The 21,873-nt window shown below is 43.4% G+C and overlaps 3 protein-coding genes across 5 annotated transcripts; all 3 read left to right on the top strand.

Annotated features, from left to right (window-relative positions):
• The first annotated feature begins 349 nt into the window (after positions 1 to 349).
• khdrbs1a (KH domain containing, RNA binding, signal transduction associated 1a) lies at positions 350 to 5,130 on the top strand. Of its 3 annotated transcripts, XR_003933595.1 has the most exons (11): positions 350 to 689; positions 1,154 to 1,281; positions 1,552 to 1,668; positions 1,765 to 1,911; positions 1,998 to 2,113; positions 2,198 to 2,462; positions 2,554 to 2,630; positions 2,719 to 2,780; positions 2,863 to 3,037; positions 4,818 to 4,876; positions 4,954 to 5,130. XR_003933595.1 is itself a non-coding variant. In XM_030117609.1 (9 exons), the coding sequence occupies exons 1-9, from the start codon at positions 545 to 547 to the stop codon at positions 2,970 to 2,972; spliced, it is 1,161 nt and encodes a 386-aa protein (XP_029973469.1). In that variant the 5' UTR covers positions 350 to 544; the 3' UTR covers positions 2,973 to 4,692. The 3 variants fall into 3 exon arrangements, 2 of the variants coding, with proteins under 2 accessions (XP_029973469.1, XP_029973468.1); XM_030117609.1 differs by lacking the exons at positions 4,818 to 4,876; positions 4,954 to 5,130 and having other exon boundaries at positions 2,204 to 2,462; positions 2,863 to 4,692; XM_030117608.1 differs by lacking the exons at positions 4,818 to 4,876; positions 4,954 to 5,130 and having other exon boundaries at positions 2,863 to 4,692.
• A 1,817-nt stretch (positions 5,131 to 6,947) lies between these two features.
• On the top strand, positions 6,948 to 12,494 carry tmem39b (transmembrane protein 39B). The gene is made up of 9 exons (XM_030117604.1): positions 6,948 to 7,103; positions 8,423 to 8,622; positions 8,721 to 8,940; positions 9,097 to 9,180; positions 10,025 to 10,179; positions 10,636 to 10,969; positions 11,055 to 11,242; positions 11,333 to 11,453; positions 11,617 to 12,494. The coding sequence occupies exons 2-9, from the start codon at positions 8,492 to 8,494 to the stop codon at positions 11,848 to 11,850; spliced, it is 1,467 nt and encodes a 488-aa protein (XP_029973464.1). The 5' UTR covers positions 6,948 to 7,103; positions 8,423 to 8,491; the 3' UTR covers positions 11,851 to 12,494.
• A 4,140-nt stretch (positions 12,495 to 16,634) lies between these two features.
• Positions 16,635 to 21,339, top strand: ccdc28b (coiled-coil domain containing 28B). Its single transcript, XM_030117625.1, has 6 exons — positions 16,635 to 16,743; positions 18,241 to 18,547; positions 18,641 to 18,810; positions 18,957 to 19,111; positions 19,842 to 19,864; positions 20,174 to 21,339. The coding sequence occupies exons 2-6, from the start codon at positions 18,312 to 18,314 to the stop codon at positions 20,226 to 20,228; spliced, it is 639 nt and encodes a 212-aa protein (XP_029973485.1). The 5' UTR covers positions 16,635 to 16,743; positions 18,241 to 18,311; the 3' UTR covers positions 20,229 to 21,339.
• Positions 21,340 to 21,873: the final 534 nt, after the last annotated feature.

The following is a 21,873-nucleotide window of genomic DNA, read 5'->3' as shown; positions in this document are numbered from 1 at the left end:
GAAAAATTAGGTATAATTTAAATATAAATTTCTTACAGATATAATTGAGTAACAGGTATAAACTAAAAGACAGAATTAAGTATAATTTAAATATAAATTTAAGAAAGATATAATTAAATAACAGATATAAATTAAATATACATTTAAATACACATTTAAGACGGATGGACTGCTGACCTTAATTCTTATTGTGAGTAGTGCATACGTTGTTAGGTTTTTTGTTTCAGTACAAGAAAAACAACAGGGAAGAGTAACTGAACATGACATGAGGAAGTTTTTGAATTGATGCCACACCTCACCGGATGTGACGTATTTAGCCCCGCCCCCTCCACGGCTCTCCCCCCCTCAAAGTGAAATGCAGCTGCGCCATTCCTCCTTTGTCTGACCGCGCAGAGAGAAGCGACGCTCTTCCATTGACTGTGCAGACTCCAGCAAGTACCCTGCAACGCACAGCAGCCGCCCCTTTGGGAAGTGATATAAAAAGTCCTCGTTAACGAACCGAGCGCCTCGCTTTGTTCGTTATTCTGTTCGCCTGCAGCGCATTATGAGCAACACGGAGTCCGCCATAGAGTCAAACACAGCCCAGAAGAAAAACAAGATGGAAGACACCAAGTACCTCCCGGAGCTGCTGGCCGAGAAGGACAGCCTGGATCCGTCGTTCACGCACGCCATGAAGCTCATTTCTGCAGGTGAGCGTGGACCGTACAGCCTAACCTGTGTTTAGGCTAATTCATTAGCTTCAGCTCGGCGCGCGGCCTAGTTTCTTCCTCGGCCTTAACAATGGCGCATGAACACGTGGTAATGTGGGTCAAACCTTTCAGCTCGAGATGTGAGGGTTCCCTGTAGAAAATCGCCTTTTCGATTGGTTTTTAATTCATGTTCGTTTGACAGTAAATCTTATAAATAGGTGAAACGGGCCTCTTCCCCCGGCCGCTTGCGTTGAACTAGCAGCCGTGCTAATGAATTGAAACTATTACTTAAACGACACAAATCCTCCCTTAGCTGCTAAAAGAACTGCTTGATATGCATGCAGTCTCTGGGGAGTATAAGGAGTCTTTGTTTTCCACAGCATCCTTTGACAGGAGCCCTGTGTGGATCTGTCTGGATTTATATCTTTATACAATTTCACCCAATGCATGTCTGTTGTCTGCAGAGATTGAGAGGATCCAGAAAGGAGAGGCCAAGCGAGACACAGATAAGGAAACCTATCTTGATCTGTTTGCTACGAAGAATCTGAAACTGAAAGAGAGAGTACTCATTCCTACAAAGCAGTACCCCAAGGTGAGCTTCATTCCGTGTAATTTGCTTATGTAAGTCTGAGCTCAGTGATGTCAGTCCCAGGGGGATCTGAGCTTTTTGAGTGAAATGAGGCCATTTCCCCGCTCAGTGCTGTGCTTTGGTGCATGAAATGGATTTATACAATCGCAGCCTCTTAGATTGGTGGATGTCTTCTCTCTGCTGTTCTAGTGTTTGTGGGGCTGCCACTCTTCTAATGGTTTTGCTTGAGCATTTCTAGTTTGAGATCTGAGTTTGGTGCATTGTCTCTTCCAGGTGAACTTTGTGGGGAAGCTTCTGGGTCCGCAGGGCAGCACGATCAAGAGGCTGCAGGAGGACACTGGGGCTAAGATTTCAGTCCTGGGCAAAGGCTCCATGAGAGACAAGAACAAGGTTTGTGTATAAGGCTGCACCTCTCTTATATCTTGATTGAAAATGTCAATTTTACAAGAGTATTTCATGTTATAACTTGAGTCCTGTGCTCTGTAGGAGGAAGATTTGAGGAAGGGCGGTGAAGCGAAGTACGCTCACCTGGCTATGGAGCTGCATGTGTTTATTGAGGTGACAGCACCCATACCAGAGGCTTATCTCCGCATGGCTCACGCCATGGATGAGGTTAAGAAGTTCCTTATCCCGGTAGGTGTCTCACGGCATAGGGATTTCAACTCTGCAACAATTCCAGGAGCTTTGTTCTGACGAGGCGGTTTTCATCTCATCTGCAGGAGCCGGGAGAGTTCGACGCCTACATGGACCCTCACTTCTTGAATGGATCTCAGGATGGCTCAGGCAGAGGGCGAGGTCACCTGCGGGGCAGAGGTGGACCGCCCGGAGGACCAAGGTAGGAGCAAGAGTCGACACGCTCGGCATTTGTCCTGCTCGCAGTTCCTCAAACCCAGTCACTTCATGAGCTGTCTTCTGTCAGGGGCAGAGGGATGCCACGTGGCGGTCCTCGGGGAGCCATGCGTGGTGGAGCTCCACGGGGAGGCCTGGGACGCGGCGGTGCTCCGAGAGGTGCGCCGTCCGGCCGGGGCGGCCCGCCCTCCGTCCCTCCCAGAGGAGGCTCTGCTCCCCGCTCCAGGCCCCCTGCAGCAGGAGCGCCCAGGATGCTCCCCACAGGCGCCATGTCCCACCAGCAGCACCAGGGACCCACAGGGTCACAGCCCAAGTCTGATTCTTACGATGATTATGTGAGTTTCCATTGGTCTGGTTCTTCATTCGCTGTGTTTCCTTCTTTTCTGGCACATGGTGGTTATACCTGTTTTTTGTTTGCGTTTCTAGCCTCAGTATGATGAGTCTTATGCAGAGCAGCCTTACGACCAGTACGACAGCTACTACAGTCAACAGTCTGCACCTGCGTAAGTCAGTTTCTCTTTGAAGGATGTTGCCCTTTCCTTTACGTGGGAGCGGGTTTTCTTTACACCGTTTTGCACCGTTTACCCTCAGGGACACAGAATATTACGATTACGGACACGGTGAAGCTCAGGATGCATCGTACGAGTCTTACGGTGAGTTTCTGGGTCTGTTGTTTCACAACACGGCGCACTTGTGAACCTGAACTCATGTTTGGTGTCTGTCTGTCCTCTGTAGCTCAGGATGACTGGGATAACTCATGGTCCGGTTCTGGGACCGGAGGCAAAGCCCCCCAGTCGAGGCCCATGAAGGGGTCGTACAGAGAACATCCGTATGGAAGATACTGAACGACTACTGGTAGAGAGTTGCTATAGCAACTGTCTGCGATTGTAACTCGCTTAACGTTTCAAAAGTAATTCCCCCTCTCGTTTGTTCCCCATTTTTTTATGGTTTATTTCATTTTTGTTTTTTAAACTCTAGAGGTGTTTAGTTGGATGTATCGGCGCGCTAGAAGTGAAGCCTTCTCGCAGTTTCCTTCGTTGACTATATGTTTCCAGTTAATGTTTGTTTCAGTTGCGTTGTGCAGGTCTTAGTGACATAAACCTAACAATGAAACTAGAGTGACATTTGATGGTTATTTCAGTTAATTGCTATGAATAAACTGTGATTGTGGCGATAAACTTTTCTCACATAGGCTGCATTTTAAAAGTCCTTGATGACTGGACACAAAGTATTCCTAACGCCTCAACGTAAATGTACCACAGCTAAAAGAGACTTTAGTAACAAACTCAAATACCATCCGGAGCTTTTTTTGGTTTACTCCAAGCTTCCCATCTGTTTATACTGCATTCCAAATCCAGTCTTTGGAGTTATTGAAAACAGAATTTAATTTGACAAAAACAAATAAATGTTTCTATTTTTGGCACCCTTTACGATTGGTGTGTTGTAGAGGGGGAAAAAAGTGGTCATTCCTTGCAAAATCATCACTTATCTCCTAATTCTTGTGAAGGTTGGAGGAGTAGCGGTCCTTGCAGTGTGGGAGGAAGTCTGCAGCCAACTTAATCTTTTGTACATAACCTTAGGACACCTGTGTATGCTTCGAGTCGTGCCGTCACCAAAATGCATAATGCTTGTGTACCTTTTGACTAAATAGGATACTAAACATATCCCAAAATGTTTTTCTGCAATTCGTGTTTCAATAAAGTTTCTAGTTTTCTTTTTAATCCGTCTAAACTTGGTATTTTGCCTTTATTGTACCAAAGGAACTGTGAAAATGGTCCTCAGTGGTTCTCGGCAATGCTGATTAAGCTGTGCTCTCACGTAAGCCTGACTTTCTTCAAACCAAAACCAGTGTTGTGACCATGATCTTATCCTCTGTCTTCAAAATCGTATCTAAATGACTCCTGTAATGCCACCTTCAAAAGAAAAAAAAGAGGAACACAATAATAAAGCTCATCCTTCCTTGAGGTAATGTGATGCCAAATACATGTTTGACTTGACAATGATAAAGTGCTTGAACATGTATTGTCATTAACCTCTAGTTAGTGTATATCTCTTCAAGCTCTCGAGAGCACTGTATCTCCAGACACCTGAAATAACTGAATTTCAACAGTATTTCAAATCAAGCTTGCAGGGATCTTACTTGACTTTGACGCAAAGTCATGCTGGCTGCGTTTTATAAAAGAAAAATATCGCAGAGGAGAGGATTCTAAAAGCCAAAAGATCGCCACAAGAAGGTAAAACTAACCCCAACACTCATCTGTTAGATTTTTGTTTTATTTTCTGTGCAAAACATCCAAGTAATGCAAGTCATCCAAAACATCTCCAAAACATTGAAGTGCAAAATTATGCTATCAGTAGTTATTCCGAGCAAAATAAGCCGCACAAAACAATCAGTTCTGGTTGTGATGCAACTCTTGCTCAAATAAAACCAACAATTGTTGATTCATTTCACTCAATACTTACCTATTCCCATCTTTACAATTTATACAGACTGTAGATTAATGCAAACTAGTAGTTGCACTCAAAGCTTTAAAAACAACCCATTGGTGGACAAAAAAAACAACCCTTTCAGCTTGAGTTGCATGATACTTTTGTTTTAGTAGTGTAAAACTAGTTTTGCATGTGTGATGGCCTGTGTGTGGACGCTTCACTGGTGTGTGTGAGATCTCATTTCTTTCTCCTCCTCGTAGGTTGTCTGAGAACTGTGTAGGTGCAGTTTATCGTGACGATCGCCTAAAAACATTTTAAGGTCAGTTGAGAGAGAGAACTGCTGATTTCACTTGACATTTCCGTGCCGATTATGAAATGTCTTATTCTCTTTTGCAGGTCCTTTTTAAAGTTTTTGCACTGACTGAAGCATTTTTTTATGGCGTCAAACATTTTTGTATGATCTCTTGTGGATTTTTTTTTTTTTCAACTGAATGGGACCAGCGTTTACATTTTCATATTGAAGACAATTTTTTTACGAAGAGATGAACTGAGAATAAAGATCGTATATTTTCAGCGGCGTGTGCTTTCCTTCATTTTAACTCATCGAGCTAACGTTTCATTTCTGAGAATCATGAACGAAGTTTCATTTTGTAAGTTAGATTGGGCTCAGCTGTACTGGGAATTGCAGTTTAGTCAAAGTGAAATTTCTTGTCAATTCTGTGCATAAATGGCATCAAAATTCCATCTTGCTTGCACTGAACAAAATATACAGAATGTAGACAAATGTCAGCAAAAATAAGAATAGCAACAAAATTTAAAACAGGAGTTAAAAGAAATGTCTTACCTAATACAACATCTGATAAATCTCATACACCAAAATATGTATATATGTTATTTGGTTATTCAGAATTTAACTTGTGTATATAAAATTGTAATAGTACAAGCATCCAAAAATACTCATTTTGTGATGTAATTCACTGGAGTCCACATACAAGTTTGTATCTGATCTGTTGTGCTCAGATCAGAGTTCATTAAAACAGAAATTTGTCCTAAATTTAGCCCATTTAATTGCATTTTCATTTGTATTTCTCTGTATAAAAAAAATTATATTCAAAACACATTTTTGATCAATAAAGGAGTACAAAAGAATGATAAAGATGAGCAGATTTAGCAATAATTAAGGGTTAATTGTACTATGATTTTAAAAGATGGTGTAAATTGTGCATAAGTGAATGATAATATATAATTGAAAATAATACCTAAATTAAATATGTACAGAATTGTCCATATACAACAAAAGCACATTTTTAAAATTGTTGATTTCATATGAAAACAAAGTATTACTTAGACCGAGAGTCATTTAGGGACACCGATGAGGGTCACATGCATGTCTGGACTGTGGAGGAAACCAGACTCCCCAGAGGAAACACTGTGGAGAGAACATGGAGCTTCACCCAGAAAGACCCGACGTGGAATTTGAACCCAGACCTTATTGCTGTGAGGCGAGAGTGATAACCACTGTTTGACTGTGCAGCCAGCCGACACACTCACTTATTTAAAACAGTATTATTAACTAGATTCCCCCTTTTTTTTCTTCATAAATTTCCTTTGCATGCCTTTCTTAATCACCTTATTTACTGTGTTCTCCTGTAAAGCACTGTGAATTACTTTGTCTCTGAGTGGTGCTTTATATATACATTCGCGCTCCCTGGAAAATATTTTTGCTTTATTCAATATTGACATCTGGATTGTACATATTATATATGTGACACCAAGTAATTTTAACAAATACTCCCAAATAAGGGTGTGGACGGTTGATTTTCCGAAAGGACCGCAAGAAACAATAGCTTTATAACAATATATATTTATAACAATAGCTTTTTTGTAGACACACAACCAATGACGTATAGAATTACGTATATAGTATATATAGTAATTCTATATATACGTATATACTATATATAGTAATTCTGTACGTCATTGCACACAACAGTCCTCATCTGGAAATCATGATTACATTTTTCTTAGACATGAACATAAATTAAGAATTTGAATATAAATAAGTAAATGAAACATAAAGACTATTTTTCCCAGTGACACCCTGAAGGTCAAAAGGGTCACGTAAGTATGACAGCAGACAGAAAGTAATACAATTTTGTGATCACGGAATTTAAATGCCTCTCAAAAGAAAACAGGAGCCTGGATTTGTTTTCTTTCATGAAATCCAAATAATTTCACTGTAATGGTTAAAATGAAGTTCTTGATAGTTTTTGAGTGGGCGTTGCTGTGGCGTCTGTGGATCGCTGGTTGTGTGATTTGAGGTACTGTCCCTTTAAGAGGACCCCCCCGCCCCCTCTTCCTCCCCCCGCCTCCTCCCCCCATCCCTCCCCTCATCCACCAGCGGCCACTTTCACATCAACAATGAGAGCCTCCGCGGCTCCCGGGCAAAAACAAACGCGGAGTTTACTCGCTTCCCACCGACACTGAGCGTGTTTCCCCGGTCGTCTGTGCGGCGGCGCGGCCCCCGACTCCCACACCGACCGACGGTGAGTCCGCGTCTCTCCTGCCCGGCCTGTGCGGCTGCTTCACGGGGGAGCTAGCTGCTGGGGGGACGCTGCTAGCTTAGGCCGCACACTTGATTTTTAATGGAGCGTGGTGCTGGCGGACGGAAGGAGGGTGAGCGGGGGTCCGTCCCTCTTTGTTTAGGTCCACGTTGTCTTCAGCGTGCTGCTCCGGTCCCGGGAGTCCTCCGCTCCCCGGAGCTGTTAGACCCGGGAGGATGGAGGAGGACGTAGCTGCTAAAGCTAGCTCGTAGTGCCAGCTTCCGCAAAAAAACTTGTACTATAAATAAAGGATGCTAATGTGCAGCTAATGCAGCACAGGGTTCAAAACAAGGTCTGCTGCAGGACACGATCTCAGATTGCTTTTAAGTGTGCTTATTGATTAGTAATAATAACAGCTCAAGCTTGCATTTATGCTTTTTGCACGTTTTATGTTATTTCCCAACATAATCAGAACACTTTGATCCCAAGGAGGATTATTGATTAGTGCTATATAATGATCATGCACCCAGATTGTTGGACTTACACAGGTGTGTGTGTGTATGTATATGTGTGTATATATATATGTGTATATGTGTGTGTATGTGTATATATATGTGTGTGTGTGTATATATATATATATATATACACACACACACATTCAAATGTATTGTAGCTGTAATATACAAATGTCTATATTACTGCACCCCTTGTTGCAGTGGACTGGAGCAGATCAGATTCAAAATCGGCGTTATTGTTAATTTATCAATATATGCAGGAAATACAGCGTATTGAAATTACATTACTTGGCAAAATCTTGGTGCAAAAACAGCAACATATTTAAATCTTAGTGGTGCACTGAGCAACATAATTTAGAAGTCTCTATTATTAGCATCTGAAATAAAACCAAAAATTGCAGAGGCAAGAGAAAGCGGCATAGAACTAAATATAAAAGCAAATGCAGTCACATACACTCAAATTCACAGCGTCATGTTTCACTGTGTGATTACCCTTTAAAACAAAAAAGAAAGTTTCACAAATTGTGGGTGCGTGACCAGCATCATTGGACCCTGTGTTTTTTTCTTTTCACCTTATATAGAAATGGGAAATGTTTGCTTACTGTACTTTTTTAGAAATATTGTTGCACTGATTTTAAAGATAAATGTTGAGCGAACTCTCGTGCATCACCGTAACGTCATGGGGAACATTCCATGTCCGCTCAGTGTGAGAGGTTCCTGAGGGATACATATTACAGATCGCTCTCTTTGTTGCATGCGTCACATTCCCCCCCCCTCCCTCTCTGACTCTCGCTTTCATGCAAACAGATACAAAAACCAGAAGAAAAATCCCCCAAGCAGTCGCAGCTGAAGTAAGTGAGTTGTGGGTGTGCTGCCATGGCGGGTGGAAGGAGAGGGGCCAATCGCACCACCTACTGCAGACCGCCGCTGAGCAGTGAACCCGGCTCCGTCAGCAACGGCAGCCACACGACCAGCTCCCCGGTCACAGGGGTGCGATCCCGCACAAGGTCAGTCAGTCAACCCCGTGGTGGCCTTCTCCATGATGATTAGAATATCTTGTGATGGTCCCTTAATTGTGTGTGTTTGTGTGCGTGTGCGCGTGCAGGAATGGCCCCGGAACGTGCATGTCCAGCCCGCCGCTGGCCACGCAGACCGTGGTTCCCCTGAAGCACTGCAAGATCCCCGAGCTCTCGGTGGATCGAAACGTGCTGTTCGAGCTCCACCTCTTCTTCTGCCACCTCATTGCCCTCTTTGTCCATTATGTCAACATCTATAAGACCGTGTGGTGGTACCCCCCCTCACACCCACCCTCGCACACGTCGCTGGTGAGGACTCTTGATCATGAGATATATCTGTGTGCTTAATAGAGCAATGTGTGTGAGGACTGTTGAGTACGTTTTCTCTGGCTTCTTTAATTGTTACCTAATACCTACAAAACAGGGATGAGAACTCTAACCCTCTGTTACTGTTATTATTTCCAGAACTTTCATCTTATTGACTATAACATGCTGGTGTTTACAATCATCGTATTGGCGAGGAGGCTAATCGCAGCGATCGTTAAAGAGGTAAGAAGTGAATTTTCAGTCTCTCTAAGCTTTAGTCGAACATGTGTATTTCTTTTCATTCCTCTTCACATCTATTTGATAACACACTACCTCACTTTTGCTTTGGTTTTGTAGGCTAAAGATACTGATTTTCCAGGGAGGTTAGTGAAGGATCTAGTCAACCAACATGTCCACTTTTAGCTGAACTGTGGTGTGTTTCAATATCATATACAACAAATGAATACTTGTTTGTTTCAGTAGATTTTGGATTTATACTTCCAAATAATAAGATTTCTTCTCATATTGTTCCCACTTGCAGCATTTCAGAAGTGTTGTGATGTGTTTGTTTTCAGTCAGTCATTGATATTTGTTTTTTGTACTTTTGTACTCCAGACCTTAAAATGCTGTAATGAAGTGGATTGCAGCTCATGTTTAACTCAGTTTGTGGCAGAGGGACTTCCTCTGATTCTAGAACTATGTTGAATGCACGCCGCAGCGAAACATTAATAAAAAAAAATGAATTTTCAAATTGGAGTCGTAGCAAAACACTGAAACTGTCACATGAAGAGTGAAAGTTGGATCTATAAACATTGAAAAGCATCCATTGAAGTTGGATGTCTGGTGGTTCAGTCCTTCAACCACTGTACCTGTTTCATCATGGTTTCTTGTCTAAAATTATGAAAATTATTCATTCTGAGAAAAGAACTGACCAATCTTCTGATGGAATGGAATATCCTGGTGTTTATTTATTTATTTATTTTTCTCTTTTTTCTCTTTTTTTTCCTTTTTTTTTTTCTTTCTTTTATATCCTGGTGTTTAGTTTCCCCTAAATGTGACTGATTTTGACTCTCCTCCCTCCTGTCAGGCGTCACAGAGTGGGAAGCTGTCCTTCCCTCACTCCATCTTCCTGGTGATGGCGCGCTTCGCCGTGCTCACGCTGACTGGCTGGAGCTTGTGCCGCTCCCTCATTTACCTCTTCAGGTCCTATTCGGTCCTCAGCCTGCTCTTCCTGTGCTACCCGTAAGTCTCCACTGAGATGTTCACGCTCTCTCATCCGAACCCCCGATGAACCTCAAAGGTCTGACGTGTTTATCTGTGTTGCGTTAGTCAGACGAGAAACTGGAAAGTCAATTAATGGAGTATTACCATTTTGTTTCACAATAAAGACAAAAACCTCTAGAATCACAGAAAGCAAACAAGTTTAATAGATGCAGAAGATCCAAAGAAAAGGTTAATTTCTGGTAATTTTCTATAAACTGTGGCTGCAGATCGTCTGTATGATTGAGCCTCAGTATAAGAGCATCTCTGCTTTATTAAATATTAATATCCTAATGGAGTCTGATTGATGTGCTGCCCTGCTGCGAGTATCTTTTATTGGATGTTTTATTCCAGTGCTGTTATGAACTGTCGGTGTGTGTTTGTGTTTGAAGCTTGGAGACAAACGGTGAAAGTTGATGGTTGTTCTCCCCCCAACAGGTTTGGGATGTATATCCCCCTCTTCCGGCTGAGCTGCGACTTCAGGCGAGCCGGCCCGCTCTCCCCCATCGCCAGCATCGGCTCCAAAGAGGTGGGCGGCGTGGGGCGGGGCAGGGACTACCTGACGGTGCTGAAGGAGACGTGGAAGCAGCACACCAGCCAGCTGTACGGCGTCCAGGCCATGCCCACGCACGCCTGCTGCCTCTCCCCGGACCTCATCCGCAAGGAGGTGGAGTACCTGAAGATGGACTTCAACTGGAGGATGAAGGAGGTGCTGGTCAGCTCCATGCTCAGCGCTTACTACGTGGCGTTCGTCCCCGTGTGGTTTGTCAAGGTGAGAACCGGACGAGTTCCTGTAGAAACCTGAAGGAGTTGACGAGTCCGGCCGTTCAGTAAATGAAGTCCTGCGCCTCTTGCAGAGCACGCAGTATGTGGACAAGCGCTGGTCGTGCGAGCTCTTCCTCCTGGTGTCGGTCAGCACGTCGGTCATCCTCATGAGGCACCTGCTGCCTCCCCGATACTGCGACCTGCTCCACAAGGCGGCGGCCCACCTGGGCTGCTGGCAGAAAGTGGACCCCTCCCTCTGTTCCAACGTCCTGCAGCACATGTAGGTGGCGTTCTGCGTCTGCCCGCCCGCCGGCCGGCCGCCGTGCCTGGTTTCAGTCTAACCTCGCCGCGCTGTGCTGTTTTCTGACAGATGGACGGAGGAGTACATGTGGCCACAGGGAGTCCTGGTCAAACACAATAAGAATGTTTATAAGGCCATGGGCCACTATAACGTCGCAGTCCCGTCTGACGTGTCTCATTATCGCTTCTATGTGAGTATCTCTGAACAGGCTGTGATCAGCCATAACATTAAGACCACCTGACGCTCCCTTCTTCTTACTTAATATTCACGCCAGAGGTCTTAATGTTGCGGCTGATAGGTGTAGCATGTTTGCTGGCTACTGACTGCATCACGTCTCTTTCTGTTTCCCCCAGTTTTTCTTCAACAAGCCTTTACGAATATTGAACATACTCATCATCCTGGAAGGCGCCATGATCTTCTACCAGCTGTACTCGCTGATATGCTCCGAAAAGTGGCACCAGACGATATCGCTGGCCCTCATCCTCTTCAGCAACTACTACGCCTTCTTCAAACTGCTCAGAGACAGAATAGTCTTAGGAAAAGCGTACTCATACTCAAACAGCGCTTCAGACCAGAAAGTCAGTTAGAGCCATGCTGCCGTCGCTCACTGTCACTTTGGAACAAAAGGAGCCCGAGAGCCCTGTATTTTTTCTACAAACTGTGTTTTTGTTCTGATCTGCCATAATGAAAAGAAGTATTTTTGTATCACTTTAAAGTTTGTCTTTAGTTTTATTAAATTGAATGAATTTGACCACACGAGGCCTCTGCACGGTTAAATCTGACCACTGTCCAGTTTGATGCTCCTAACATTGAACAGCCTCTGCACAGTTGAGCAACAAACCCTTCCTTTTGGGCACTGAAAGCAAATCATGATACCAATATATAAAGGAAAACAGTTGTTTTATTAAACCACAGACTTTCAAAACGGATTTCATTACAAGTGTAATGAAGATTAAATGAAATTAACATGTTTGCGCAAAACAAGAGATTAACAGCTACAGAAATTCATCTGATCTGCACTCCTGCACCAGAGGAGTTGATTTTCTTCAACAACATAGTAATCCTGGAAATATTAACATTTGCCCTGTTTGCCCCTTGGCATGACTAGAGTGTAAGTCAAGTTCAAAATGTGAAAAGAAAAAAGGAAACACAAACTAAAGGAACTAGAGACGGCAAAAATAAGCATTTATAGCCAATTTAGATCATCCGCTGAGTTTAAGATAAGATCATAGTCAAAAGGTTCAACAGGGATTCACAAGCAGGGAAACTATTGGACGAAGTAGTTCATTTAGAGTTTTTCAAAGATCTTGAAAGTTTTTGGACAAACCTCTTCACAACAATTCGCCTTTGCTGAGTCAGATGAATCCATTGGACAAAACAGGCTGAAATAATGACTGGAGACTTATAACCAAAAAACAGCTTCTAGAATAGAAAACATCTTCAGTCGACACCCCAGAGGCACCCAGACATTTGTCCTGCAGTTTTATCATTACATTTATTTATAAAAATCAAGAAGAAATGCGGGGCAGCATCGTGGTTTTCAACATGAGCCTCATAAAGCAGACGGTTTGAGTTCAGGTGTAGTTTTTCAGGCTCTGCAGGAAGACTGGCGTGGTGTGTTTGGAAACGAACGGGAGTCATTACTGTTGCATGAGCCGCCTCCCTGTTCACTGAACGCAGCTTCACATCACAGACTGTACATCCAGGCCCGGACATTCATTATTCACATGTGACATTCTTTTTCTGGGCCAGTGTGCAGAGATGTGCATACATGATTCATTTAGAGACGACGTTAGACGTGTTGATCCGACATGTTCATGTTAAATGGTTACCGGCTCTATGGTTAGTGCAGCACACTGGTGTAACTCTGGTAAAGACAGGACAGTAACTGGACCTTGACTTTTGATACAGTAGGATAAGTTTTACACAATGCAAACATAAAATTTGTTGTTTTTTTAATCTATGCTTTTATATTTTTCCATTATCATATTTTAATTATAGAACAGAATATGGCAACAGCATTGCAGAAAATAAATAAAAAGTGTCCTATTCAAAGAAGTTTTAGTGCCACAAATTTCACATTTAGCGTGATTTTTGTCACTTTAACATCACTCAAACATTTTATAATATTCATAAATGTTGCTACTGCCTTTACTGATGTACGTTTTTTAAAGACGGTCAATATAGCATTCAATCATATATTTTGAATCAAATTTGCAAATTTTGCATTTTACACATTTTTCCAATGAGTGTACTGTTAAGACTTGAAAGGAAATTATGGATGGGAACATCTTTTTGTTCTGATATCTCATAGTCCTCAATAAGCACCTCCTGCTTCTGGTTATTATCAAGTCAAGTCACATCAATCATTGGTAACCCTTTTATTCTATGCATCAAATATACTTGTGGATAAACTGAAATGATAACAGAGATGTTGGTATTTTCTGACTTTAAACCTACTGCAACAAAACGGTTTAGAAGTTTAAGTATTTCTGCTCAGTTACTGTCCCTGCAGGTGATCATGCAGTATATTATTTCATTGGATCAATGCCTTAAAGTATGAAGACCAATACATTTAGATTAAAGAACTAAATGAGGAACAAGTGTTTCAACCAAGTTAAAACCTAATTTTTTGTGTGTGTGAACAATAGCAAGTGGCAGGTGGACACACAGCTTAATCATCAGAAATGTTATAGTTTGTGGTCAGAAACTACATTACAGCCTGTCCAAACCTTGTATTTATAGAAAGTACTACACCAGTTTCTGCAGCTTTAGCTGTTTAATTCTCTCACTGCACCTGAATTCTCCTTTTATAGAGAATTTATAATTGAATGAGGACTATAAATAACGATGGGGGACTTTGGCGCCCCCGTGTGGCCTGACCCAGAATACAATAGAATAGAAACATTTCATTCTCCCCAGAGGGAACTTCCTGAAAGGTTCATGCTCTGATCTTCACCTTGGTGCTGCTGTCACAGAGAGGACAACGCTGTAAAGGAGACACTCTGAGCTGAAAGCTCCCCTCTGCGACAAACAATAAAGATTATAATGATCAAATCAAATCTAAGGAAAAATCAGAACAATACTCCAGAGCATTCAGAAACTATATATCAAAAGGAAAGGTGCAAAATGAAAAATAGCACTTTGAAATTCTAAATATAGGTACAGTGCTGAAGGGTTTCTGTTCTTGTACGTGTGGTTTGAAACTGGAGCAGTTCGAACGAAGAATTCAAATAAAAATCAAGCTTAAAAAAATAGTATAAAGACTTTTTTTGGAAAAAAGATATTGAGGTGACAGTGTGTATCAATGCATTTATTATCTATACTTGGATGCACGCGCGCACACACACACACACACACACACACACACACACACACACGCTCAGTCTTGTATTTCTATCCTTGTGGGGACCTTCCATTGACTCCCATTCATGTCTAGCCCCTAACCCTGACCCTTACCCTAACCCTAACCCACAACACAACAAAGCCTAACCCTAAAGAAATGTTTTTGCACTTTTACTTTTTTCAGTAACAACAACATGGTCAAGAAAACACTGTTTCTCCTACTTAGGACCGGAAAAAGGTCCCCACAAGGCACGTCGTTCCACGTTTTGCTATCCTTGTGGGGACATTTGGCCCCGACAAGGATAGAAATACGAGAACGCTCACACGCACACACACACACACACACACACACACACACACACACACACACACACACACACACACACACACACACACACACACACATAGTTTTGAGCCACGAAATTAATTCCTGTATGATTTCAGTCATTTTTATAATCAGAAACATAGAAGTTACTTATTCTTCCTCACTTTCATCATAAGTCCTAACTCTCTACTAATGCTTATATTACATGGCTCTACTACAGAGAAACCAAATCTATTCATTAATTTCTTTTACATTGAATATGAGACAAAATCATAAGATAATTCCAATAAATTAAATTAAACTCAAAGTTTTAACTGTATTAGTAACCCCACAATGTAGTGTAGATTTCATAATAGCTTTTTCCATGTAAGTAAAAATATTTCAAGTATTGTATGGTATTGAACACAGTAATATGCAGCACACATGCCTGCTCATCAGACAATATTTATTCATTAGCCAAATGTGAAAATCACAGATGAAACACAGTCATTAGTCAGTTGGCAAGCTTGAAATGGGAATTTATCCAGTTTCATATACTGTATCTGTAAATCTGACGAGAAGAGCCTTACCTGCCATGGACACACACTTCTGGAGGGGTGGCTGAAGGACCTCCTTCCCAGAAATGCCACGATCGCCTCAAAGCAAATCAATCACGTCAGCTGGATCTGGTTGTTTTGCAACAGGCTCCACCTTTCAGCTTCTACTTTTCTTTGTGAGAAAGAAGACATACCAAAGATAGTTATAGACACTTTAAAATCCTGTGGAGATGGAGGTGCTGAGGATCAGTCCATCTTTTCACACATTTCATCGATGCTGAAACCTTTTAATGAATGCTTTTCGGACGGTATAGACCTTATTCTGGTCGTCAGCTGTGTTTACAACATGCAGAAGACGGTGATGTTGCTGTCTTTGCTAAAGAAGTCAGGATCAGAGAAGAGGGGGTCTTTGAATTTCCCATGGCTGACGGCACATTTAGCCTCAGCTATGAAGTGATGGACTCATTTAGATCTATTTTTTTCTTGACTGCTGTTGTCATGGCAGAGTTTAGTCCTCTTTCTAAGACCTGCTTGTCATTGCGGGTGTCCTTGTCTCATCAGTTCTGTTTTGAGAGTCCAGCTGAACTGCTTTGAAGCCTCTTTGATTAACAAATGAGAATGCACAGACAAGGCCCTGGTCAAGGGCCTCGCTTGGCCCTCTGCCCGTCTCTCTACTCTCACAACTTCTTATAGAAAATTACATAAGAGGCACACATTTCATATGAACCATGACCATCCAACAAACACAATAGACAACAGTAAGCAGTCACATGGAGAGACAAACAAAAACTGTGTGAAAATAATTCCATAACGTACAAGGGAGCTGTAACTATGTGTGTATGTTTACTTCACGCCTCACTGAGAAGGTCATGGGTTCAAATTCCAGCTGGGCCTTTCAACGTGGAGTTTGCGTGTTCACTTGTGAGTACAAGAAAAGATAAAATAGATTAAATGTGCAACTATCAAAGAAGTGAGTCGATTTCATTCCTGTTTTGTGTTCATATCAGGAGATAGGACTTTATATTTACATCCTGGAGATAAAGCCGCTCCTTCCGTGGTGCGCGCGCGGCGCGCGGCTCGCGGTGCTACTGGCCCTTTAAGAGGAATAAAGACGACACGAGCCCAGGAGCGCATCGACGCTGATGCGGGGATCTTCTCCACAAACACCGCGCTTTCTGCACACAAATCCACCGATTCCCAGGAAGTGGACCGTGGTTTTGGAGAAATGCGAGCCCGGCTCGAGCCGCTCGGCTCCCCGCTGCCTCTTTGATTCGGTGAGTCTCAATATTATTATTATTATTATTATTATTATTATTTATATCATCCGCAGAACCGCAAATCTGTTTTCGCGTCTCCCGCCATCCTCAGTGACTGTAAACGCACCGAGACACAAACAGCTGTGTCCATCTATGCTCTCAGGATATAAAGTTGCCTCTTTGTGTGTGTGTGTGTGTGTGTGTGTCGAGGCCATCTTTGGATGCTACTTTGATGAGAGGCTGGCGCAGTGTGGTCCAGCTCTGGAAAGTAAAACATCAACAGCAGCAGCAGCTGTTTTATCTTAAAGTCACGCTATTGAAATGGAAACTGATACACTTCGTTTCTTCTTCCTGCCTCCAGCAGGGATTGGGAACTTTAATAAATGTGAATACCACAAAAATGCCATCTTCACTTCCAGCAGGGCCGGAGCTAGACCTCCATACAGAGGGAGGATTTATGAGGGGGCACCTTCAGCAGCCTGGTGCCACCATGCATGGGTCTTGAAAATTTAATTGCCTGTAAATTCAGGCATTTCTTTATTTTATACCTTACCATGCATTTATTTAGGCCCGGTCTACTGGACAATGATTTCAAATAAAAATAGACATTTTCATTTGCTATTTAATCAAAATAGCGAATAAAAATTTATCCTTGAATCGCCAGGTTTTCTTATTATCTTGAGGACCACTAATTCCACGTGTCTGTTTGGACCTAAACAATAAAAAGAAACATTAACACTTATATAGTCTCTCAGCATCCATATTATGAGCTGTCGTATGAACTAAGTTGATAGATTGTTGTTGTTGTAAAGACATCTGCAAGCATGTGACTTATAAACTGCTAAATACTATTTACAGAGTAATTGCAGTCTGTCATGTCTTCCTGTAATTCATATTGCAGTACTATCATGTACTTGGTTTTTAATACTACTGTCTCCCTATAAAACATGTCAAATCACAAAATTGATCATATTTCTTTTGTTTTTTCTGTACATTAGATACGGGTAACACCTCTATCTGCTCTATCCCGCCACCCGTAAATCTAAATGAGGATGCAGCGTATCGACTTTCCTCTCATGCGGACATGATGTGTGTGGATGGATGGAAGAGCTCGGCTCTGCCTCCCTGCAGCCCTCAGCCTCAGTCTGCCTCCATCACTTATGATGGAAAACACTAACAAATGCAAAGCATCCTGCACTAATGCAGATTTAGAGATACATGCAGTGGAGTGGCTTTCAGAGCTTTAGAAAGAAGAAATCAGGATAGAAAGAAATAAACGTTTTGCATAAAGCGACATGTTTTTAGATGTTTGCCTATTGTACATGTGATGAGATGAATTAAACTGATAGCTGAGGTTGAAAACATTAGTAGAACAGTTAAATTGAAGCTATCTAGCAAGCATCAGAAGAGTTAATGGTTTTTGTTGCCTATGGGCCCAAATATTGATTAAAAGTTAATTGTAGAAATGGAAAAAGGAGAAAACCGGCGCTGACCAGACTCTGTTCTTCCTGTCAGGACGTCCCCTGCGCCCCCCAGGCCCTCCGACCTCACTTCCAGAAGAACCAAGAAGGCGACGGACAGCATCCATGGAGGACAAACGCAAGAAGCGGAGCCCCAAGGTGTCGCTCCCGCAGCCCCCGCCGCCTCCCATCAACCCCCGCAAGCTGTCCGTCATGCCCGCCAGCAAGAGCGCCACCTTCTCCCTCGGCCTGCCGCAGCCCCCCTCCCCCAAGAACAGGGGCAAGTTCAAGCGGTCGGTGGGGGCCCCCGGGCAGCCCAAAGAGGTGTTCGCCGCCGTCGTGGCCCCCCCGAAGACCACCAGGTGACTGCCTCTATCCAACACCGCCTTCTTTTCTCAGCAGCAGCAGGATGATGATGTGTTTGTTTGTTTGTTTGTTTGTTTTTCTACTTTTAGACCCCATAAGGAGAAGCCCAAGGCCCCCCAGCCGGCAGGGCCCAGCAAGGTGGTCCAGTCGTCCCCCCTGCAGCACTCCTTCCTCACAGACGTCTCCGACGTGAGAGAGATGGAGGGAGGCCTGCTCAACCTGCTCAATGACTTCCACTCAGGCAAACTGCAGGCTTTCGGTAAGATAAGCTCACTCCGACGGGCCACGGGGGGGCCGCGGGGGGGGGGGGGGGGTCACGTTACCTGCCGAAAAGCCACTTTGCAGCATCAATCCGACTGAAACCAGAGCCGAGTTGCTATTTTTTTACAAATCCTGTGTGTCCAGGTAAGGTGTGCTCCTTCGAGCAGCTGGAGCACGTGCGCGAGATGCAGGAGAAGCTGGCGCGCCTCCACTTCAGCCTGGACAGCCACGTGGAGGAGCTCTCCGAGGACCAGAGGAAGTGCGCCACCGACCACAACCTGGAGCACCTGCTCTGCAACGTAAGCATTCAGACCAGCAGACCGAGGAAAAAAAAGCAAGAGCATAAAACAAACAGTGCTTGTTAACCGGCCCCTCTGGGCACGCTTTAAATAAAAACCATAGAAGAAGAATGAAACCCGTCTCGACATCCTGAGGCAGCCCGTAGAGCTCTGTAATCTCTTAATGTCTGGAGCTGCAGCTCATCGATGCTCTCGTCAGCACTTCAGCTGTGATCAACGACACGAAACGTCTCATCCTGGTAATCTAGAGGCTGTCGGGCTCCGGTGTTTTATCGCCGTCCTCTCCTGCAGAGCCAGGTTTCCTTAAAAGACCTTTAAGAGATTTCATTCCTCTTGCCAAGGTGGACAAACATCCGCGGTTTCTTAAAGCGGCACGTTTCACCGCAGGCCTCCCCGAGCGACGCCGTCAATATGATGAGTGTTATTCCAACTGATCCTTATTGATCACACGGAAAACAAACAACAAGCGTCTTTTACTGATCCTCTTGTGCAGTACCGGTGTCTTTGCTTGGTGTTCGTGTTGTGCGGCTCCTGGAGCCTGGAGCCTTCAGCTCTGCACCGTCTACTGGAGCCTCTTCCTCTGTGCCGACGATGAGAGCGTTTAGTAACCGCTGCAGTCAGATTGGTGTATCGACCCGACGTGGTCGAGCCGTTACGTAACTCGATCGCACTCACAGATTTGGCTTCATTTGTTGTCAATACGTGTCTCATTGTTTGTTTGCGTTCGCAGCTGGAGGAGCTCAGCACATCCATGTATCCTTTCCAGACCTGGTTAAATCCTCCGGGGGTCGAGGGACGACTTTCAAATCAATGAGAATGATGAGAAGAATAAAAGTGGGTGATAAAAGTGTAGTTTAATTTTAGTTTTAATCGTCTTTTCTCTAAAGCAATTGTTTTATTTTAGAAATTAAAAAAGGAAAATAATTCCCACTTTCACTATTTCCTGATCAATAACCTGAACATATGTAAACTATCAATAAGTGACTCCAAGCACAAATGACTTCTGAAGCTACGTGAGGCGGTTTTCTTCCCGTGTGAATCCTTGACCTCCCCTGCGCTCAGACAAAAGCTCCACCTGGCCGAGAACCAGGACCTGCCCAAGACATCTGGCCCCTGACGGACCGCGGCGTGCTGGACGGCGAGCGGCCGCCCACCGCCTCGCAGCGTGTGAGGAGTAGGAGCTGCCATGGCCGCCGTCCAGCTGCCTCAGCAACAGAATGGAAAGAGAGCAGCAGCAGCAGCAGCAGCAGCAGGAGGAGGGGGGGCTGCTGGGGGGAGTTTGATTTTTTTGTTGTTTTTTCCATGAGCTGTGTCGAGGGAGCAGAGAGTCAGAGCATCCAAAATCATAAAGTGAAAACAAAGAAAAGCCTGGATGGGTAACGGAGTCAGGAATGCGTTTTATCTTGAAGGTTTGGAGCTTTTCTGTGGGCGGCTGCGAGCTTGGCTTCAGTCGGCGTTACATCATTTGTTAATGAATAACTGACTCCGACCCAGACCGTTTCTGGCCGTTTCCATGACCAAAAGCACATTTCTTTCCACAGTTTAACATCTCCGGTTTGCTTTTTTACTTCAGATGATCACGATTGAAGTTCTATCTGTAGCAAACCTGTTTATTTATTGACTAATACCACTGTGGTGATCTCACGTGTGTGAGAGGAGCTTTGCTATATAAACTCTCTGGTTTTATAGAAGAATTTGTTATTGGAAAACAAGACTGGATTCAACAAAAGCTGGAACTTTCTCATGTTGTGGGGATTTGTTTGGACTTTGTGACGTGACCTGATGTAAAAAATGTGTTTATCTTCTGTATAAAAAGCTAATGTTGCGTTTTGTTTGCAGTTCAGCTACTCAAAATGGTTCCCAACCTGTTTTTTTTTTTTTTTTTTTTGTCTCTCTCACCTTCTGGTCTCAGACCACACAGAGCTTTGTGTCGTCCCAAGAGGGCCGCGGACCTCAGGTTGGAAACCACTGATCTGTATGTTTACAGGGCTGAAGCAGCTTCTCTACAAGCACAACTCTTCTGAAAAAGTAAAATGGCCTACTGCTCCGTGTGTGCTCGATCCTGTTGGCTCTCGTCGTGCAGCTTCACGCGCGTCTCTCTCTCCAGACAGGAAATGGCAGCTACTTTCTCCGTCCAAACTTATTTGTGTTGGACCGGATTCTATTTTTGCTCGACATGAAGCATCAAAGCATTACAAAGTGTTTGTGCTTTCAGTGAATAAAGTCCTTTTTTTACCGCTTGCTACCACACACTGGTCGTTTCTGTTCAGCGCTGACTCAAAATCAGGCACATTCGAGTTAGGTTTTACAGAAATAAAGCTGTTTATTCATAGATCTCTTTCATTCACAAACATGTTCAATATAATTTAACAACAGAGGAGTTAAAAGGCTACTTGAAGACTGGCACTATACTGAGACAGAATCAGACCGAGGCCGACACTGATTCTCCTCCTCTCGCCTCACGCTCGCCTCCACCCAGGCATCTGTGTACATCGCTCCTTCCCCAAAAATAGAAAACAACTTTGATCCTGCCAGGAAGTTTTGGTCATGCAAAAAAGGAAAAAAAAAAAAAAAAGCCACAGTACCAACTCATCACATTAATATGACATTGAAACCATGAACACAATAGATAAATTAGAACCGTAGCGTCACACAGCCAACGTACAGGTTAAGCTAATACTGTGCAAAGACACATTTGAGCTGTACAAAAGGATTCTGTACTGTGGTTAATCTCAATTCACAAATCTTCAAATGAACTACAC

Source organism: Salarias fasciatus, chromosome 19, assembly GCF_902148845.1.
Source record: "Salarias fasciatus chromosome 19, fSalaFa1.1, whole genome shotgun sequence".
Classification (NCBI taxonomy): Eukaryota; Metazoa; Chordata; class Actinopteri; order Blenniiformes; family Blenniidae; genus Salarias; species Salarias fasciatus.
This window is presented reverse-complemented; position numbering and strand designations above follow the sequence as displayed.